Source organism: Onychostoma macrolepis, chromosome 17 (assembly GCF_012432095.1).
Source record: "Onychostoma macrolepis isolate SWU-2019 chromosome 17, ASM1243209v1, whole genome shotgun sequence".
Lineage (NCBI taxonomy): Eukaryota > Metazoa > Chordata > Actinopteri > Cypriniformes > Cyprinidae > Onychostoma > Onychostoma macrolepis.
In genome coordinates this window covers 9779495-9801576 of record NC_081171.1, presented here as the reverse complement: position 1 = coordinate 9801576, position 22082 = coordinate 9779495, and the positions used below count along the sequence as shown (strand labels likewise).

The 22082-nt window shown below is 36.1% G+C and overlaps 2 protein-coding genes across 3 annotated transcripts; both read left to right on the top strand.

The window, feature by feature from the left end:
- Positions 1–450: 450 nt before the first annotated feature.
- Positions 451–12772, top strand: galcb (galactosylceramidase b). Its single transcript, XM_058750386.1, has 17 exons — positions 451–660; positions 791–859; positions 959–1022; positions 1135–1248; positions 1383–1522; positions 1620–1658; positions 2205–2335; positions 2478–2633; positions 2764–2888; positions 2993–3120; positions 4791–4880; positions 10598–10687; positions 10877–11021; positions 11124–11307; positions 11831–11994; positions 12099–12175; positions 12326–12772. The coding sequence occupies exons 1-17, from the start codon at positions 520–522 to the stop codon at positions 12470–12472; spliced, it is 2004 nt and encodes a 667-aa protein (XP_058606369.1). The 5' UTR covers positions 451–519; the 3' UTR covers positions 12473–12772.
- Positions 12773–13591: 819 nt separating this feature from the next.
- ak7b (adenylate kinase 7b) lies at positions 13592–18878 on the top strand. 2 transcript variants are annotated; one of them, XM_058749366.1, is made up of 18 exons: positions 13592–13714; positions 13860–14039; positions 14143–14251; positions 14341–14435; positions 14546–14656; positions 14777–14860; positions 14939–15027; positions 15123–15213; positions 15290–15367; positions 15473–15622; positions 15704–15832; positions 16346–16439; positions 16516–16644; positions 16753–16806; positions 17315–17512; positions 17984–18204; positions 18325–18483; positions 18566–18878. In XM_058749366.1, the coding sequence occupies exons 1-18, from the start codon at positions 13625–13627 to the stop codon at positions 18599–18601; spliced, it is 2097 nt and encodes a 698-aa protein (XP_058605349.1). In that variant the 5' UTR covers positions 13592–13624; the 3' UTR covers positions 18602–18878. The 2 variants fall into 2 exon arrangements, with proteins under 2 accessions (XP_058605349.1, XP_058605350.1); XM_058749367.1 differs by lacking the exon at positions 17315–17512.
- The last annotated feature ends 3204 nt before the right edge of the window (positions 18879–22082 follow it).

Sequence of the window (22082 nt, the reverse complement as noted above, 5' to 3'; positions counted from 1 at the left end):
TATTTATTTGAAACGCATGACAAGAGAAAGGAAAAAATTACGAAACTTGGAATATTTCATATTTTTATTTATTTATTTATTTTTAATCTTAGAAATTAGTACACCGCACCGGGAACATGGCAAAAATAAGTAAGCATTACCAAAAAAAAAAAACATTAAAAAAAAATTATTATTCAAGATTTACCACAAATTAATGTTCACATTTAAAAATAAATAAATAAATAAATATAAACCTTTAAAATGAGTATTGTATAGCTAGTATGATGCAGATATGAAAATATACGGCATAGCAGGAATTACTCCTTTCTAAATGTAATAAAATGTATTCGTTTTCACCTAAATAGTTTACTGTGGTAACCGGTATTTGTTTCTCACCCAAAATAAACCACGCCCCCGTAGATGACGCGTGCCCACTCTGACTGGAGACGCTTGTGAGGGGCGTGGTTAGGCTCAACATAGCACCGCCTATTGCGGAACATGCAAGTCAGCTGATAATGTTGGAGGAACGCACAAATTAGAATGAACACAGGTAATCAGTGTTGTGTGTTTTTGAGTATTTTTCTCTGTATCGGTATTTGTTTAGGTGAGGACTACGATTTGGATGATAAAACTGGATTAGGACGATCGTTTGATGGCATTGGTGGCATAAGCGGTGGTGGGGTGAGTGTTTACTTTAGTGCTCTTCCTTTTTCAGAGTTTCTGAAGTGCTTAGTTTACAGAAAACGCTAACGTCTGCATATAACAGTATTTACCAATGTGTTAAACTTTTTTTTCTTTTTCTTTTTTACAGGCGACCTCGCGTTTGCTCGTCAATTATGTTGAACCATATCGGAGTCAGATACTAGACTATCTATTCAAGGTGTGTTTGCTTAGAAAGGGATCTGATCAGACTATATTTATGTAATAAAATTATGTATTTACATTATAGACCGTGTACATGTCAATCTATATTTAACAGCCTAAATTTGGAGCCTCATTACAAATCCTGAAGGTTGAAATTGGAGGCGATGCTCAGACTACAGGTATAAGTTAGAGCACTTTCACTTTTAAAACTTCTGAATATGTACAGTGAATGTGTTTATCCATGTGACCTGTTTAAACCTATTTTATGACCATGGATGTAATCATTTACAGATGGAACTGAACCCTCACACATGCACTATGAAGACGATGATAATTATTTTAGAGGATATGAATGGTGGCTTATGAGGGAAGCCAAGAAGAGGAATCCAAACATCACCCTCATAGGTAAAAAAATGAACATCTAACAAATTAATCGAACAGGGCAAACCTGCAAAAGTACATACAGTGCTCTTGTACTTATGCATTCAATCCCAAATATTAATTAATAGTTTTCACCTTTAATAATTTATTTTTAACAGGTCTACCATGGGCTTTTCCGGGATGGGTTGGAAATGGTGAAAACTGGCCATATAGTTTCCCTGATATCACTGCTTCTTATGTGTTGTCTTGGATTCTTGGGGCCAAGAAGTACCATGACTTGGACATTGATTATGTTGGGGTGAATGCATCTCATCTATTCCAATAAACTTTCAGTTTTTCTGTGGCCATATTCCACATTAATCTGAACATTTTATTTATTTTTATTTTTTGCACAGATATGGAATGAAAGGAGTTTTAACAGTAAGTACATAAAGGTAAGTACTGTCAGAGTCTCTTCTTTCATAATAATGTTTAATATTTTATCTTAAATAAATACTGTTCTTTTAAACTTTTTATTCATCAAAGAAAAGAAAAAAACAGTTTCCACAAAAATATTTGGCAGCAAATCCATTTTTTTAACACTGATAATAATAAGAAATGTTTCTTGGGCACCAAATCAGCATATCAGAATGATTTCTAAAGGATCATGTGACTGCTGAAAATTCAAACAGGAATAAATTATTTTTTCAAATATGTTAAAATGAATAACATTTATTTTAAATTGAAATAATCTTTCACAATATTACTGTGTATAACTGATTAAATAAATGCAGCCTTGACATTTAAAAAATCTTACTGACCTTAACATTTTGAAAAGTGAAATGGTCTGCTTTATTGTGGGGTTTTATTTTTTTATTTTTACACTTTTACATTTGCCTGTTACATCATTATTTTTTACTTATTTTGTTATGTATTCAGCACGTGAAAAGTTTGGGTCAAAAATGATCTTGTATATTTTCTTTCTCTGCAATGTTTGCTAGCTTTTGCGATATACACTGGATAAAAGTGGTCTGGAGAGAGTTAAAATCATTGCCAGTGATAACCTCTGGGAGCCGATCACCTCTGTTGTAATTGCTGACAAAGAGCTACAGGATGCTGTTGAAATTTTAGGGTAAATCTATTTGATTCCTTATTTAAAAACAGGATGTGTACCTTTTAATATGTATTAATGGAAATAAATACACTAGCATGACATGAACATATGTTTAAAGTGTGTTGATGTGAGATTGATGTTGGAATGGTTTGACTGACAGGGTTCATTATCCTGGCACCAGCACTCTGCCTGTGGCCCTAAAGACTGGCAAGAAACTGTGGTCCTCTGAAGACTACAGTACCTTTAATGACAATGTTGGCGGAGGATGCTGGGCCCGAATTCTCAACCAGAACTACGTCAATGGGAAAATGACAGCGTATGACAACTCTGATATGATCTGAATCATGTAGCATTTCCCAGTTTATGAGAACTATCACACGTATAATCATTCAAACATATAAAGTGTAAATTCAATGATGAGAAAAGCGGTTTGTGTTTGCTTTTAGGACCATATCTTGGAACCTTGTTTCTAGTTATTATGAGGACCTTCCCTTTGGAAGGGAAGGACTAATGACTGCAAAAGAGCCATGGAGTGGAAATTATGTTGTCGAGTCCCCTATTTGGATAACAGGTAATGTATTTTTATATACACTATATATGCATGAATATTATATGCGTCATATAAGTAATGTGTGCTACAACCATAAAAGTATCTGTTTCATAAAATTCTATAAGCCCACACTACCCAGTTTACGGAACCTGGCTGGACGTACCTGCAGACAGTGGGACACTTCACACACGGTGGAAGTTATGTTGCACTGACTGATGAGAGAGGAAATCTAACAATAATAACTGAAACTATGGTGAGACTTTTGAAATTGATCTTCTAAAGAATTAGCATAACCTGCACTACCATTCAAAAGTTAAGGGTTGCAAAGTTTTTTTGTTTGTTTTATTGTTTTATTGATAAAACATTTTTTTGACCACCCCTCATCCCAAAATATTTTTTTGTTGCCTCAAGGCAACGTTATGCAACAAAGGTGCAAAATCACAAAGGAAATTCTCCATTCACATATCATAGGGCAATGTTCAGGGAGCAATACAAAATCACAAATCTGTCAAAAAAATGTCAAGAAATCAATAAGTGAAAAGGGAAAAACACTTGAAACGCATTGATGTATTGCATTTGATACAGACATAGGTTTGCAACACCCAAAGTGATGTGCAAAAAGTGTAACATGCACCTCTGTTTCACAGCAGAGAAGAAGTGCTTCTTGAAGTTTAACACAGACTAAAATCTCATTCCATGAAGTACATGATATGACACGACACACTACATCAGGGTTGGGAAACTTCAGTCCTGGAGGGCCACTGTCCTGCAGAGTTTAGCTCCAACCCTAATTAAACACACCTGCCTGTAGCATTCTAGTGATCTTAAAATACATTCATTAGCTTGTTCTGATGTGTTTGATTAGGGTTGGAGCTAACTCTGCAGGACAGTGGCCCTCCAGGACCGACGTTTCCCAACCCTGATGTAGTGTGTCGTGTCATATCATGTACTTCATGGAATGAGATTTTAGTCTGTGTTAAACTTCAAGAAGCACTTCTTCTCTGCTGTGAAACAGAGGTGCATGTTACACTTTTTGCACATCACTTTGGGTATTCCTGTGCACCCAGGAAACTTGCATCTTCCCTTTTTGTCACACATTATTTGCCCGTATGTATTGTCAATGGGAAATCCTGGGTAGGGATGGGAGCTGTGGACCCCTGCTTCTTTACCCCTTACTGCAGAATTTCTGAACATGCAAAATAAAATTAAAAATCATAAAACCTGACAAAAGTCTTCTCTACACATTCATACACACACACATTTTTTTTAATGTACGGTTCATGTCATTTTAAATATGATTACTAAAGCAAATAATCTTGCCTTTTTCTCACACCATGTGCGCCTGTGACCATGTCAGAACAGCATGTCCCACATTCAGGTGGTGCTTGATAGTGACTCCCACACCTTATTGGACTGTTCTTTGATACATGCACATGCACTAAAACGGGTTGATGAAAACAGAGCTGATCTTGACAGGGTGAAAGGGTGTTGTTTCACTCTACACACAGAAAAATAAGGGTCTAAAATTGTACCTTTTTGGGTACAACAGCTTGTCCCTGGAGCAGTACCCTTACAAGGACATATTTGTACCTTTTTTACCCCTAATAGGTACATATTAGTACCTTAAGGGTACGTATAACTACTCTAAGGTACTAATATGTACCTATTGGGGTAAAAAAGGTACAAATATGTCCTTTTAAGGGTACTGCTCCAGGGACAAGCAGTTGTACCCAAAAAGGTACAATTTTAAACCCTTATTTTTCTGTGTGTACCATTGAAAATTTTAACCAAAGTATGTTATAGACTTTTCATTAAGACCCTAAAGAATCATATCAACTGGTGGATAATGGGCAGCCGATGACCCTTTTAATGGTCTTTATGTTTGAATGAGAACGTATTACTTCATTTTATTTTATTTTATAGACCCATGATCACTCTGTGTGTATAAGACCTCCTCTGCCTTCATATGATGTCTCTACCCAGAATGCAACCTTCCATCTGAAAGGGACTTTTGTAAGTGTGTTTTTTTTTTTCCTCTCTTTTTATTTGTGGTAAAGGGTTTATAATGGATAAAACGACTATAAATTTACTTAAAGCTGCAGTCCATAAGTTTTGCCTCTTTGTCGCCATCTATGTTTGAAAACCTGGAATTGCAGTTACTTGCAGAATTATCTTGCTTGTGTGGGGGTGTACTCTGGCACAGCTCCAGCGCGGATGAATCTAATGTTTTGAGGAGTATATAGGTGCTGGTCATATAATTAGAATATCATCAAAAAGTTGATTGATTTCACTAATTCCATTCAAAAAATGAAACTTGTATATTATATTCATTCATTACACACAGACTGATATATTTCAAATGTTTATTTCTTTTAATTTTGATGATTATAACTGACAACTAAGGAAAATCCCAAATTCAGTATCTCAGAAAATTAGAATATTACTTAAGACCAATACAAAGAAAGGATTTTTAGAAATCTTGGCCAACTGAAAAGTATGAAAATGAAAAGTATGAGCATGTACAGCACTCAATACTTAGTTGGGGCTCCTTTTGCCTGAATTACTGCAGCAATGCGGCGTGGCATGGAGTCGATCAGTCTGTGGCACTGCTCAGGTGTTATGAGAGCCCAGGTTGCTCTGATAGTGGCCTTCAGCTCTTCTGCATTGTTGGGTCTGGTGTCTCTCATCTTCCTCTTGACGATACCCCACAGATTTTCTATGGGGTTCAGGTCAGGCGAGTTTGCAGGCCAATCAAGCACAGTAACACTATGGTCATTGAACCAGCTTTTGGTACCTTTGGCAGTGGGGGCAGGTGCCAAGTTCTGCTGGAAAATGAAATCTGCATCTCCATAAAGCTTGTCAACAGAAGGAAGCATGAAGTGCTCTGAAATTTCCTGGTAGATGGCTGCGTTGACTGTGGACTTCAGAAAACACAGTGGACCAACACCAGCAGATGACATGGCAGCCCAAATCATCACTGACTGTGGAAACTTCACACTGGACTTCAAGAAACTCTGGGACCTTTATTTCCAAATGAAATGTAAAATTTACTTTCATCTGAACGGAGGACTTTGGACCACTGAGCAACAGTCCAGTTCTTTTTCTCCACAGCCCAGTTAAGATGCTTCTGACGTTGTCTCTGGTTCAGAAGTGGCTTGGTAGCCCTTTTCCTGAAGACGTCTGAGCGTGGTGACTCTTGATGCACTGACTCCAGCTTCAGTTCTCTCCTTGTGAAGCTCTCACAAGTGTTTGAATCTGCTTTGCTTGACTGTATTCTCAAGCTTGCGGTCATCCCTGTTGCTTGTGCACCTTTTCCTACCCAAATTCTTCCTTCCAGTCAACTTTGCATTTAATATGCTTTGATACAGCACTCTGTAAACAGCCACACCTTTCAGTAATGACCTTCTGTGACTTACCCTCTTTGTGGAGGGTGTCAATGTTCGTCTTCTGGATCATTGCCAAGTCAGCAGTCTTCCCCATTATTGTGGTTTCAAAGAACAAGAGATACCCAGAATTTATACTGTAGGGATGGCCATTTATTCAAACTCAAATGTAAATATTCTAATGTTTTGAGATACTGATTTTTGACTTTCATGAGCTGTAAGCTCTAATCATCAAAATTAAAAGAAATAAACATTTGAAATCTATCAGTCTGTGTGTAATGAATGAATATAATATACAAGTTTCACTTTTTGAATGGAATTAGTGAAATAAATAAACTTTTTGATGATATTCTAATTATATGACCAGCACCTGTATGTAGCTGTCAGTCACCCGGTGTGAATATTTACTGTTCTTCGCAATCAAAGATTAGTCTGTGTCTTGGAATATATGACCAAAATAAGAATTTTCACCGGATATTGTCATCTGAACAAGTCAGTCACGTTTGTTCTGACCAACTGAGGAAAAAAAGCGCTACAATAAATTACGCTACCAATGGTGATTTAATCTAACGATCGATTAGCTCATGTCCCATCAAACCGTGCAAATTATTATTATTGTTATACTTTATTCTCAACATCAGCATTGCGTCACTGAGTATAGTGTGTATTAGCGTGTAGGTTTCAATTTCTGTACAGTTTAATCTAATTGTCATACCATTCGAATTTCATATTAAGAAATTGTTTTAACCCAAAAAGCAAACTATGCTCCTTCGAACTGGTTTTCTTTAAAATGCAAATCTTGTGTAAACTCAAGCTATCTGTAATCAGAAGCACATTTACAACTAGAATATAATTTAATTTCATTCACATGCGTTTCATAAACATAATACATTCTGTATTACAATCCGCCATCAAAATTATACATTTAATAATTCCAGCTGCTGTGAGAAAAGGCTATAAATGATGCAGCATCCACACGTGCTATAGCCTACTAGCTGATCTAATGACGCAGTGCCATGCTCGAATTTCCCCGAAAACCTACCCATACCACTCAAATTAGAAAACGTTTATTATAAGATAACCGTTGTGAATCGGGCTAAAGTAAGGCAATAGTTTTGAACACTGGATTTCGGTACAACAGGGGGAAAAAAAAGAAATCTACTATGCTCAGTTTCTTTTCATTTATTTTGAACAGACAGTAGTGCAAATTACAATTTTTTTTTTTTTTTTTTTTTTCCCATCTAGATGTGAAAATACTAAATATTATTACTTGTTATATATATATATATATATATATATATATATATATATATATAAAATCTGTTTTGTTTTCATTGTGAGTGTACACAAATAAAAGCAGACCTTTTTATACAGTGATTATTAATAAGACAATAAGTGTTTAAAGTTGATTCTGCTGGTATAAGGAAACAGCTGAAGTGATCGCGCCGACGCACGCACGCGCACACACACAAAACACATCAGTTCTAGCATTGCTAACTTGACAGCGCAGTTGGTAACTTACTTTAACAAAATAAAATACAGTAAGCCAAACATTAGCGCGCGCCTCTGTGTCACCGTTGGAACGCAACTGAAGTGCAAAGCCTGTCATTTACATAATAAATAATAGTTTAGCATTCAGATACGTTACATCGCAAATATGGAAATATTATGGAATATTTGGATTTGTGCCGAATGAGAGAGTTAGGATACACGAGCACAAAGCCCCATTTCGCAAACAGTTGAGTGCGCAAGTCTTTAAAGTATACTCCTTTGTCAGTCTATGTGAGAGACGCGTTCAGAATCAGCACATGGTCACTGTCTGGGGGCTTTGTTTTCAAGTGCGCAACTCATGGCATTCGATGTTCTTCTACTGGCGGTTATCAAACAGCATTGCATTACTGCGGGCGCCCCCTTCTGGATTGGGGGTGAATTGCCTGTATTCGTCGTAAGGCCTCATGCACCGAACCGAGACGCCCGTACCGTGACGGTTCGGTACGAACATACATGCATATATAGTCAGGTCCATAAATATTGGGACATCGACACAATTCTAACATCTTTGGCTCTATACACCACCACAATGGATTTCAAATGAAATAAACAAGATGTGCTTTAACTGCAGACTGTCAGCTTTAATTTGAGGGTATTTACATCCAAATCAGGTGAACGGTGTAGGAATTACAACAGTTTGCATATGCAGTCACATCATCAATAAATTACAAGAGAACCAGTTTCACTGGCAGCCATACATGCCCACGCCATGACACTACTACCACCATGCTTCACTGATGAGGTGGTATGCTTAGGATCATGAGCAGTTCCTTTCCTAATCCATACTCTTCTCTTCCCATCACTCTGATACAAGTTGATCTTGGTCTCATCTGTCCATAGGATGTTGTTCCAGAACTGTGAAGGCTTTTTTTAGATGTCGTTTGGCAAACTCTAATCTGGCCTTCCTGTTTTTGAGGCTCACCAATGGTTTACATCTTGTGGTGAACCCTCTGTATTCACTCTGGTGAAGTCTTCTCTTGATTGTTGACTTTGACACACATACACCTACCTCCTGGAGAGTGTTCTTGATCTGGCCAACTGTTGTGAAGGGTGTTTTCTTCACCAGGAAAAGAATTCTTCGGTCATCCACCACAGTTGTTTTCCGTGGTCTTCCAGGTCTTTTGGTGTTGCTGAGCTCACCGCGTTCCTTCTTTTTAAGAATGTTCCAAACAGTTGTTTTGGCCACGCCTAATGTTTTTGCTATCTCTCTGATGGGTTTGTTTTGTTTTTTTCAGCCTAATGATGGCTTGCTTCACTGATAGTGACAGCTCTTTGGATCTCATCTTGACAGTTGACAGCAACAGATTCCAAATGCAAATAGCACACTTGAAATGAACTCTGGACCTTTTATCTGCTCATTGTAATTGGGATAATGAGGGAATAACACACACCTGGCCATGGAACAGCTGAGAAGCCAATTGTCCCATTACTTTTGGTCCCTTAACAAGTGGGAGGCACATATGCAAACTGTTGTAAATACCCTCAAATTAAAGCTGACAGTCTGCAGTTAAAGCACATCTTGTTCGTTTCATTTGAAATCTATTGTGGTGGTGTATAGAGCCAAAAATGTTAGAATTGTGTCTATGTCCCAATATTTATGGACCTGACTGTGTATGTATATATGTATGTGTGTATGTATATACACTGAATAAAATTATAAACGCAACACTTTTGTTTTTGCCCCCATTTTTCATGAGCTGAACTCAAAAGATCTAAGACTTCTTCTATGTACACAAAAGGCCTATTTCTCTCAAATATTGTTCACAAATCTGTCTAAATCTGTGTTAGTGAGCACTTCTCCTTTGCCGAGATACTCCATCCACCTCACAGGTGTGGCATATCAAGATGCTGATTAGACAGCATGATTATTGCACAGGTGTGCCTTAGGCTGGCCACAATAAAAGGCCACTCTAAAATGTGCAGTTTTACTGTATTGGGGGGGGGGGTCCGAAAACCAGTCAGTATCTGGTGTGACCACCATTTGCCTCACGCAGTGCAACACATCTCCTTTGCATAGAGTTGGTCAGGTTGTTGATTGTGGCCTGAGGAATGTTGGTCCACTCCTCTTCAATTGCTGTGTGAAGTTGCTGGATATTGGCAGGAACTGGAACACGCTGTCGTATACGCCGATCCAGAGCATCCCAAACATGCTCAATGGGTGACATGTCCATTGAGTATGCTGGCCACGCCACGACGCCATACACGCTGTCTGCCATCTACCCTGTACAGTGAAAACCGGGATTTATTTGTGAAGAGAACACCTCTCCAAAGTGCCAGACGCCATCGAATGTGAGCATTTGTCCACTCAAGTCGGTTACGATGACGAACTGCAGTCAGGTCGAGACCCCGATGAGGACGACGAGCATGCAGATGAGCTTCCCTGATACGGTTTCTGACAGTTTGTGCAGAAATTCTTTGGTTATGCAAACCGATTGTTGCAGCAGCTGGAGGCTGGAGGTGAAGATGCTGGATGTGGAGGTCCTGGGCTGGTGTGGTTACATGTGGTCTGCGGTTGTGAGGCCGGTTGGATGTACTGCCAAATTCTCTGAAACGCCTTTGGAGACGGCTTATGGTAGAGAAATGAACATTCAATTCACAGGCAACAGCTCTGGTGGACATTCCTGCAGTCAGCATGCAAATTGCACGCTCCCTCAAAACTTGCGACATCTGTGGCATTGTGCTGTGCAAAAACAAAATAAAAACGTGTTGCGTTTATAATTTTGTTCAGTATAATATAAATAATTATAATAATAGTAGTTATATTATATTATATATAATTTTTTTTTTTTTTAACAGGCTTCAATCAGTGAGCTACAGGTGTGGCATTCAAAGTTTGATTTCAAGACAAACAAGACAGTCCTCTTCCAAAATCTCAAGCCTATTAAAGTAAGTATATACATAAAATCAAGATATTCATATTACCTCTTTAAAAATACTTAATTTAAAAAAGTATTTTGATATTTTCTGGGTTCTTAATAAGTAGATTTTTCTAATAATGATTTTACTTGTGTTTGTTTCACTAAGTGATATTTGAAATCTAATGTATTATCTCTGTGTAAACTGTGAATGCTGTAGGTAACTGAAGGGTCTTTCAGCATAGAGCTTGACGTTGATGAGGTATATACATTTACTACTGTACGAAATGGTCAGAGAGGGAGTTACCCAGATCCTCCACCCTCTGCTCCCTTTCCTAAATCATACAAAGATGATTTTGATGTCTGTAAGTAGCTTCATTTTCATTTTCTTCCCTCATTTAATAGTTATTCTAATATTTTTCACACAGTATGTGCAAATCTAACAACTTTGGCTTCCTGTCTCCCAGCTGGAAATCCATATTTCTCAGAGGCTCCAAACTTTGCAGATCAGACGGGGGTCTTTGAATACTTCACTAACCGGACGGATCCTGGACCTCATGTTTCCACTCTGCGACAGGTGGTCACTCAGCGTCCGGTGACCTGGGTTGCAGATGCTGATCAGACAATAAGTGTTATTGGTGATTATCAGTGGTGAGGATTTTATAACTATTATGTACACTACCATTTAAAGGTTTGGTGTTAGAAATTAATAATTTAATTCAGCAAAAAGTAACAGTGAAACATTTGTAATGTTACAAAAAAAAAAAACATTTATAATGCTGTTCTTTGGAACTTTCTACTCCTCAAAGAAATGTTTCTTCAGCATCAAATCAGCATATTAGAATGATTTCTGAAGAATCATGTGACACTGAAGACTGTATTAATGGCTGCTGAAATTTCAGCTTTGCCATCACAGGAATGAGTTACATGTTAAAATATATTGAAATGGAAACAGTTGTTTAAAATTGCAATAATATTTCATAATATCACAAATTGTATTTTTGATTAAGTAAATGCATCCCTAGTAAGCATAAGACTTATTTCAAAAACATAAAAAAAAAAAAAATAGCAACACAAAACATTTAAATGGTCATATACTTGCTTAAGAAATAAAGAATACTGTATATAAATAGATTATATGCAGTTAACAGCTGTATGTATTTACAATTATCAGGCGAGACCTGAGGGTGTCATGTGACATATACATGGAGTCTGTGCACACCGGTGGTGTCTTCATTGCTGTCAGAGTGAACAAAGGTGGAGGTGTTGTCCGAAGCACAAGGGGAGTCTTTTTCTGGGTCTATGCAGATGGCACCTACAAAGTCACAAATGACCTCAGTAAGTATCTGAATAATAAAAAGCCTTGTTTTTTTTGTTTCCTTTTTTTTCCTACTGCTGTATGTTTTACTAAACCATATTTGTAAAACCCTTTGATTGAACAGATGGAATGACAGTTCTTGCTGAGGGCCTGTCTGGAACTAGAGCATGTGTGTGGTACACACTGACCCTTACCGTCGAGGTCTGTTGAATTATATATGGCAATGTTTCTAAATATATTTATTGCTGAGTTTTCCCTTTATTTTTGTTCTATCCATTGAGTCTTGAATCTCATTTTGCCACACTGTCAGATTTGTACTTCAATTGATCTGTCATGTATTCTGTGTTTTAGGGAAACTATGCATCAGCAGATCTCAATGGCTATCCCCTGTGGAAGAATGCAGTGCTCTGGGAGCCACAACATGGATGGGCGGCCATAGGCACTAGTTCATTTGAACTTGCACAGTTTGATAATTTTGCTATAGAGGCCTTAGCCTGATGGTTTTTGGTTTGCCATTGTTGTGACACTGTAAACAAGCAGACTGGAATCAAACAGGTGTGTGACTAATGTGATTATGAAGAGATTTAACAAGTTGTTAATTTTTAAGATTTCAGTTGCATCTACACCCAATCTGCATTAATAATAATAATAATAATAATAATAATTATAATAGTAATTTAAACCATTGGTGTGATTTTAAATGTCTAAAAAAATTACTGAATTTTGTGAACTTTTTTTGTTGTTAATTTAATTTGAATATATATTTTTTCTAATAAATGACTGTTGAGCTGGAAAAAAGATCTTTCATTGTGCGAGCTGTTCAAAATTGTGACAGTATATTCATGATAAAGCACTGATATATGCTTTATATTTTTAGCTTCATTATGAATGTCATACCACACTCTCCTAAATGTAAAGTGAAAAATTTGTAATTTTGATGTAATGATGATTTGAATAATGAACATATTTAGCTAAAGACATTGTGACAGTAAGATCACATTATTTGAAGTTTAAATAGGCCTATTGCAAAACATCAAACCTATAGCAAATTTCTCCTGTGAAAAAATGAAAAAGTTATAATTTTGTTGAATAATATTAGTCTACCTGCTCTAATCAGCTTCATCCAAGTCTACCAAGTCTCTGCCCCATAAGCAGTTAGTCCAGATGATCCATCATCTAGCTAAGCTTGGACCAAATAATGATCACAACTGACCAGCATGATCAATCACACACAAACATCTGCCATCAGAAACATATGTAATGTCATGTCTGTGGAGCAGCACAGCTACATTTAGACTACTGAGAAATATCCATGTTCTATCCGTTGTTTTACATGATTTATGTTAGCTCATAATAGTATGATAAATCATAAATGTAATTTTATATATTAGGCTAAAGCTAGACTCTACCTGAAGCAGACGGTCATAAATAATGAAATCACTGTAAGTATAAAAATATTCATTCTTTTGTCCGTATTTTGTCATCTTCTAGACACCACCCTTTAAAAAAAAAAAAAAATGATTTGTATTATTTATAGAGGCTTATGTTGTAAACGCTTCCAATATCAGCTTTGTATTTAGTGTCATATATACGCACTTTGAACCACGTGAACGCATCCGTTTCCTAGCAACAAAACAACAACAGCACAGAATGGCAGACAAGACTGAGGAGATACCGCAAAACGCCAGACGTGTTTTTGTCAACGATGTTGATAAATATACATCGAAAAATATTGCAAGGGTAAGATATTTTATTTTTTTGCAATATTATTTAGCTTAATAATTATTGGCACTGCTTGAAATTAAATGTCAACTTGCAGGGCAGTTATGTCCATACATTACTTCTGTATATTTCGTTTACCCTTATTTTCCTGTGTTTCCATAAGTTTTTAGACTTGTGTGTGGTTGGTGCCTCTCTTGTGGACCCTGGAGAGGCTGATGTGGAGGAAGATGACGATAGGCTGCATGATGAGCAACCAAAACTCAAAGGTGCAACCTTCCAGATTGTGGGAACCGTTTCCAGCCAAACAGAGGAGAAGTGCAGTTTCATTGCTGAAGAGTACAGTGTAAATGAATCACAACTAGCCTACAGAATTACGCAGAAGATATAAATTTTATAAGTTGTTGCCAATTGCATTTTTTCATCAATTCCCTTTTACTCCCCACCAGAACTTGAAGCGAGAAGACCTTCGACGTCATCTAATGAAATGTGATGTGGTCATTTATGATATTACTCAGAATGCTGATCAGATAGATGAAGCACAGTGGGCTGTCTCAGGTATCACATTTTTATTAAATCCATGTGCCATTTCTTGCTATAAATCTTTTTCCTGAGCAGATGCTCGCTAAATTATCATCCAATCACAGCTCTTCATGAAGAAATGGACCAGTTTTCTGGGCCCAAGATGTTTATCCTGTTGTCAACAATCATGACGTGGGCTATGACTAAACCAGCTGATAAAGTAGGAATAATTAAAGTTATCAAATAAGTACTCTCTTGATCAGCATGCAGAACAAGATTAAAAGCTTGAATTAATGGTCAAATTAATTAATATTTTTAACTCCATTATAGGACTATCCAGAGTTTCCTTTTACAGAAGAGAACTACAGGAGAAGAAAAGCACACCCCAACTTCCACAATCATATCGGTTTGGAGAAACTTGTGATCAAATTAGGCAAAACTGTAAGCAAGAACCCCTTGCAGAAGAATATTTAGTTTACCATTTTAGAAACGTTTGCAATGCTTCAAGTGAGCAGTACATTAAAAGTGTTAAGTTCATATTTATTTCTGAATTATTTTCAGAAAAGCTCCCAGTTCTCTACATATGTTGTTGCATCAGGGCTACAGTATGGAATGGGAGAACACCTCTTCCATTTATTTTTTAAGGTAAATCATATAAAGCATCACACTTGTAATTACTTTGTGCTAATTAAAGTGTTGAAGCTAAATAGTTGCTCTATGTAGATGTCATGGTTGGGCGAAGTCTCCCAGGTGCCCATCTTTGGAGATGGCTCCAATATTATCCCCACTATTCACATCAATGATCTGGCAGGGTAAGTAATATTGTGGAGCTTTTAATGACATATCATCCATGCAAAAACTAAATTACTGGGCATTTACATCCCTTATCATTTGTATTCATGGTAAGGGTAATCCAAAATGTCATTGACCACAAGCCAAAGCCACAATCCTTTGTTGCAGTTGATGATTCCAAAAACACAATGGAGGATATCGTAAAGGTGAGATTTTACACATTCGGTATATCTTTGTTTAGAAAATTAATGGTTCTCATGCAAAGAAGTGTTCTTCTTCAAGGCAGTAACATTCATGCTTGGACCAGGAAAAACTCAGAATGTTTCAAAAGAGGAGATTTATCTCATACGGGATCTGACGGTAAGAATCACTGCCAGTTGTTCAGACATACTACAGTGAAGATTGTCAATACAAAACCAAAACTATACAATATTGATATAGTTTTTTTTCTTCCACTTTCTTCAGCAAACAGATATTGATTCTTTGCTTCTAAACCTTCGTATTGAAGCAACATATCTGAAAGGGAATTTTAACATTCAGTGGGTGTCAGAAACTGGAATGGTTGAAAACATTGAGCAGATTACTGAAGAATACAAGCAGACTAGAGGATTGTTGGTACGCTGACTGGTACACAGTTGGGATCTTTGACTTCATCAAAAGTTTTACAGCATAAACACCTATTTATTTGTGTCCCAGCCCCTTCGTATCTGCATCCTGGGACCACCTGCTGTTGGGAAGAGCACTATAGCGGAGAGGATATGCAAGCATTACAAACTTCACCATGTTAAGCTTAAGGAGACAATCACTGAAACATTAGAAAACCTGGTCAGTGTTGTGCAACACCCAGAATTTATTCATAACCATCAAAGCATGTTCATATAATACAGATATTATTTAAAGGGATTGTTCATCCAGAAATTAAAATTGTCATTTACTCATCCACAAGTTGTTCCAAACCTGTAGGACTTTAATTTGTCTGTTGTATGTGTATATATATATATCTATATATATCTGAGGAAGATATTTTTATGAATGTTAGTAACCAAACTTGACTTCCAGTAGGGGAAAAAATAACATGAAAGTCAATGGCTATATTTTTATTTTTTATTTTTTATGTTCCACAGAAGAAAGACATTCATACAGGTTTGGAACAACTTGAGGGTGAGATAAATCATGACCCAATTTTAATTTTTGGGTGAACTATCCGTTTAAAAAAGCAAAATAAAATAATACTTAAGTAAATATAACCCTTTAGTGAATTCCCTTCTGTTTTTATACATTGAAAAAATATCTATAAATTGTAAATATTTTATACTGATGCTTAATTGAATCAATCAGGAGTCATGTGTTCGTATAGAGGATGAGGAAAACGATCAAAGTGAAGCTCATGAGTTTCTGGACACTCTGAAGGAAAACATGAATCAGAATGAAGGTTGTGTATTTGTAATTTTTTAGGTGCTATATACTGAAATTATATATACAGTATTAAGATTTTTGTTGTTGTTTAGGACGACTAGATGACCAATATGTGATTCGTATAATGAGGGACAAACTCAGGACTAAACCCTGTATGAACCAGGGCTTTGTTTTGGACGGTTTTCCAAAGACATACGAGCAGGCGAAGGAGTTATTTACTGGTGAGAAATATGCCCCTTTTTAGGTGATATATTAACAAATTAAATCATGATTCTGATTAATAATACATGAGTTTTGATTTGCTGCATGATTATTTAAATATTCAACAGGTGATGAAGAGCCCGAGGGTTTGCAATCTAAACATGAGAAAAAGATCATTCCAGGTCTGTAATTAATGTAAAGTATAATGCAGATTAGAAATGCCTTTTTTCTCCATCATAATTATTAGCCTTAAGATTTGAGTCTTGCATGACTGATTTGAATCTTATAAAATTCATTTCACAGCTACACAAAGTGTTCAAAAGTTTAATAGTTGTAAAAGGAATCTCTCATACTCACCAAAAGTTGAATTTATTTGATCAAAAATACAGCAAAGCAGAAATATTATTACAGTTTATTATACCATTTGGTTAATTTAATGTATAAATAAAATATTAAGCTCTTTCAAGAAAAAAAAAACTGGGCCATTCAACACTATTTTTGCATGAGAGAGCTGAGCAGTCTTGTTCAGCTGAGTTTTACATAATGTGAACCATTTTCAGTGAGATGTTATATTTGTAGACAGATGAACTGAGAATATGACACCCACAACTCATTTAAAAGATATACTTCAACAGGTGGCAATAAACATTGCTACGACACTAGTGAAACAGTCATCTGTCTCTTCTTCAGAGTTTGTGTTCTTTGTCGACGCCACTGATGTTTTCCTGAAAAAACGCGTTCTGAATCTACCCGAGACTGTTGTAGAAGGAACTTCCTACACTCCTGAACAGTTCCTTCGCCGCTTAGCCGATTTCAGAGAAAGAAACATAGAGGATGAGACATTGCTGAACTACTTTGAGGATCTTGAGATTCACCCTGAGCACTTAGGTAATGTTAAAGGAGTGAACCAAATCATATTTTAATGAAGTGCAGTAATGCTACATCTGTTGATCTAACTAATACAGGCTAAGCATTAATAAGGTGCAGTCACATTTACGAATTTTCCTGGACAAAATCCAGGCATTTCAATAGGAATCCACATTTACAAGTCCAAACTCAGTTCGAAACAAATATGTTGGTTGGTTTTGATGTGAGAGAATGAAAGGAGATGGACTTTTTGAGTGGAGTAAGCATTATTATTATTATTATTGTTATTATTATGGACAGAAGTGACAGTTAAAATGCTTTAATGATGGATTTGTTTCTTACAAACGCAGCTTTTCACTTCATAAGATGTTAATTGATGGACTGAAGTCATGTGGAGTACTTGTGGATTATTGTGATGTTTTTATCAGCTGTTTGGACTCTCATTCTGACGGCACCCATTCACAAGTGTGGCCTATTTCTCTTTTATTTCAGAGATTACAAGCAATGATGACAGTGAATACTTGCTGGTCATAGAGAAGGTTTGCAAAAAGGTGGGCAAACCGAAGAACTATGGAATAATCTTAGAAGAGGTGGAGGAAGAAGAGCGGCGGCAAGCAGAACAGCAGCTAAAGGAAAGGGCAGCACAAAGAGCCGAGGCAGTGCGGCGGGAGGAAGAAGAGGCCCAAAAGAGAGATCACCGCTGGGGGGAATGGGTAAGCACCTGCATTTAATCCTCTGACAACTACAGTGTATTCAGTGCATTTTTAGTTGTTATAAATGATGCTAATCTCCTCTTGTCTATGAGATGTTAGTGTGTGTTTGTGTGTTTTAAGAATCAGCAACTCGAGGAGGTGAGGAGACAAGAACATGACCTGTTGGAATCTCAGTCAGAACTTTTAAGGAACTATCTGATGAAGGATGTGATGCCCACTCTCACCCAAGGGCTCATCGAATGCTGTAGAATACGTCCTGGCGACCCCATAGATTTCCTGGTAGGTTGGTCATCTTAATACTTAGTAGGTTCATTTGTTTTTCTGGAAGAATTGTAAAATTGTCACTCTTTGTATCTTTCAGGCGGAGTACCTTCTCAAAAATAATCCTGAAGGGTAATAAAACACGGACATTATTTGCCCTGGGGTTTCAGCAGCGAGTATACCTTCTGTTGTATAATTTTTGTTCTAGAGAGGTTTATTTCAGTCTTCAGTCTGTTCATTTAAAATCTAAATCTTTAATACGGTCTGTGATTATGAATAATAATTACACTGTAATGCTACAGTAAACAAATACAATGCAAATCAAATAGAAAACAAATCTTTTTCACTGTGTTTATATATCCATGGATTTAAAATGCAAAAAAAAAAAAACATTAAAAGGTTGATAGAATGAAGCTGTTAATTGGAAGTTCATTTGTGGAAAGTATGTCCATCATGTCATGATTAGTCTGATTTGTCCTCTGCTTTCAAAGGATAAATGTTACAAATGGCAAATAATTAACAGAACCTTTTAGCCAGCACATAATTAATTTCATTAGTAAAATAAACAAAGTACTGCACTTTAGGAAGTGCCGCAGCTCCTTCAGTTCACCTTTTAATATGATAATACATTAACATAGTCCTTAGTGCCAGTTTCTCTGTTCTCAAATAGAAGAATATAATACTAGCTAAAACAATGATACAATGCAGAAGGGCTACAAAGTGTGCAAGAGTCCAGTTTACAGCAGGCAATAACAGAACTCCTAGACATGAGGAATCATAGGGTAAACGGCAGCAGAAGGTGGCAATAAACAATAAACCGGGTTGGAATTTACAAGTCAAGTGCAACCATAATAGATGTACAGCTTCTAAAGACAAGATTGTGAATGACAAAGCACAGGTGCATTAGGTTAGGCAGAAATATTGGCTGTCTGTAATATGGATGGGCCTGAGTAGAAACGGTTTATGAATCTGTTGATCAGCACCTTTTGATGTGGAACAAACTTTTTAAAATATCAGCCCTGTAAATGTGTCAATCTAAAATTCAGCTACTCAACATCAGTGATCGAAGACATGATCATTTAACAAGCTTCTCTGACTTTTATGTATTGAAAATATCGCATTCGAAAAATAAAAATCATATGTATATATGCTGTATATAACACATGATATTTTTAGGACATGTTTTAAGGCCAAAATTAATTGTTAGAATATGTTATTGTACATAGACTTAGTTACCTAAAATGTCTACTTAAAAATCAATAAAAAAAAAAAATATATATATATATATATATATATATATATACTTTAATATATGCTGTTATATAAGTTCAGGGACAATTTTTTTTACAGAAAGATCAAAAGAACAGCTTTTTTTTTTTTGTAACAATGTAAAAATCTTTACTGTCACTTTTGATGAATTTAATGCGTCCTTGCTAAAAATCCCTGCCAAAAGTATTCATTATTAAGAATAAAAGTATTATTTTATTAATTAAAATTATTTTAAAAATACTTTTGGTAAGTTATACTGTTTAAAGCTACAATTCTTTCTTTCAAGACTTTAGCAGGTTACTATATAGGTATGTACCACTAGATGGCACTCCTACCCATGCAATACAACATATTTTAATTTCCCACCAAGACCACTAAGACAACCCATTTGACCACATACTGTGGAAACATTTATGTATGTTAAACAGTTAGGCCTGAGATTATACCACTACCGCAAACTTTTATAAATATCAGTAAGATCCCCCCCCCCCCCCACTGCACTGAACTATATTTGCACCTTTTGAATCAATAAAGTATGCCTATTGATAATATAATTAAAAAACAAATAAATTTAGCATCAAGTATAACTTCTGTTGTTCTGTTTTCGAGAGATGTTCATTTAAGTCTAAATGTTAATTTAATTATTTTTAATAATAATTATACGGCAATGCTACAAGGAATAAATACAATGCAAATCAAATAGAACAATGCATTTACCTACCTATGCACGCACACACACACACACACACACACACACAATTTATTCAATTTCTTTTTTTGCATTTTTGTGTTCAACTATATTTTTGCATCTTTAGCTCAATAAAGCATACCTATTATTACTATCAGGAGCTAAATGTGTCAAATTTAAGTACAGAAATGTGTACAGTTGTGTTCACTTATGTCACTGCATTGGAGGCTTGAGTATCTCTGGCTGTAAAACAGTCAGGGTGTTTTGTTGCTTAGGAACAGTTGTGTCTGTGTCTCAGTGGGGGGTCTCCTTGTGAATATCATTATGTTTCTTTCAATCGACAAAAATGACACACTTTTCTTGTCTGCCAATATTTATCATTGGCTGCACTCACTTGCAGGGCCTGAAAATATCTTTTTATTGATTACAGAGCAGAATCTGGTATTATAACTAACTTTGTATCAACATAATATTCTAGATATCTACAATTAAAGGTATTTTCATGTTGGCAAACTACGATAACATAAGCAAAAGTAAAATGCATGCGGTTGTTTTTGCCCATAAAAACACTGGCAGGTCAACAAAGTATTTTTTTTTACTACTTTTAACTCTCACCGACTGAAAGAGTGAAAGAAAGCGAGATTGATCCATTTTCTCCTGCAACAATAGAGCAGTGAAAAGAATTAAAGATCATTTTGAAGTCGGGAGATGAAATTGTATATGTTCTGTTGCTCACGAATAAAACAGACGGAGTGGGTGAGGCTAGAGGACGTGGCGAGGAGCGGAAAGGTACCAGCGAGTCTGCACCCTGCGACTGATTGTGCGCAGGATCATGTTGACAGGAGGAAGGAGGAGATGCAGCCACACATACAGCGGGGATGCTGGGTGCCTAGGCCGGAAATTCATCAAAATGGGGGAACACCTCCAAGAAATGTGCGTCAGACGGTGTGTGCTCCTCTCGCATCGTCCCTTTGGAAAGTCAGTGAAATTTTCCAGTGATTGATGACGGTTAGGAAGGGGGTCAGTAAGAACAATGTGCTTTATTAATAGAGTGGACTGTCCTCCATAATTGCTTACCTTGAAGTCAAAATATGAAAATTATACATTTACACATTTGAAGTCTTTTCAGCTTCTGATTGTGTTATCACAGGGTATGACGTATTACCTATAAGTGTGTGTGTGTGTGTATATATCACCAAAATGTAAACATTTTTGTCTTTTTATGAATTGATTTGTTTCATAAAGCTAAAATATATTATAAACATATTTTATTTGAAAAATATTATATTAATATTATAATGTATTTATTTAGGTACTTTTTTTTTTTTTTTTTTTCCTTTTCACAATATTGCCTTTCTATGAATTGGTTTGTTTCATACAGCTAAAATATATTTTATATTTATTAATTTTTTTTTATTTATTTCTGTATTTATTTAGGTTTGATTGTATTTTTATTTATTTTACTTTTCATGTGTTTGCCTTTTTATGAATTTTTTCACATTTCATAAAGCTGTAATATATTATATAATATATTTATTATTGAATTTGTCATATGTATTTACTTAGCCTTGGTTGTGACAGCTTACCCCACACAGTATGACAACATGCCATTCTTTTGGTAAATTAACTTTTTTTCTTTAGGCCATGACAGTGGCCACAT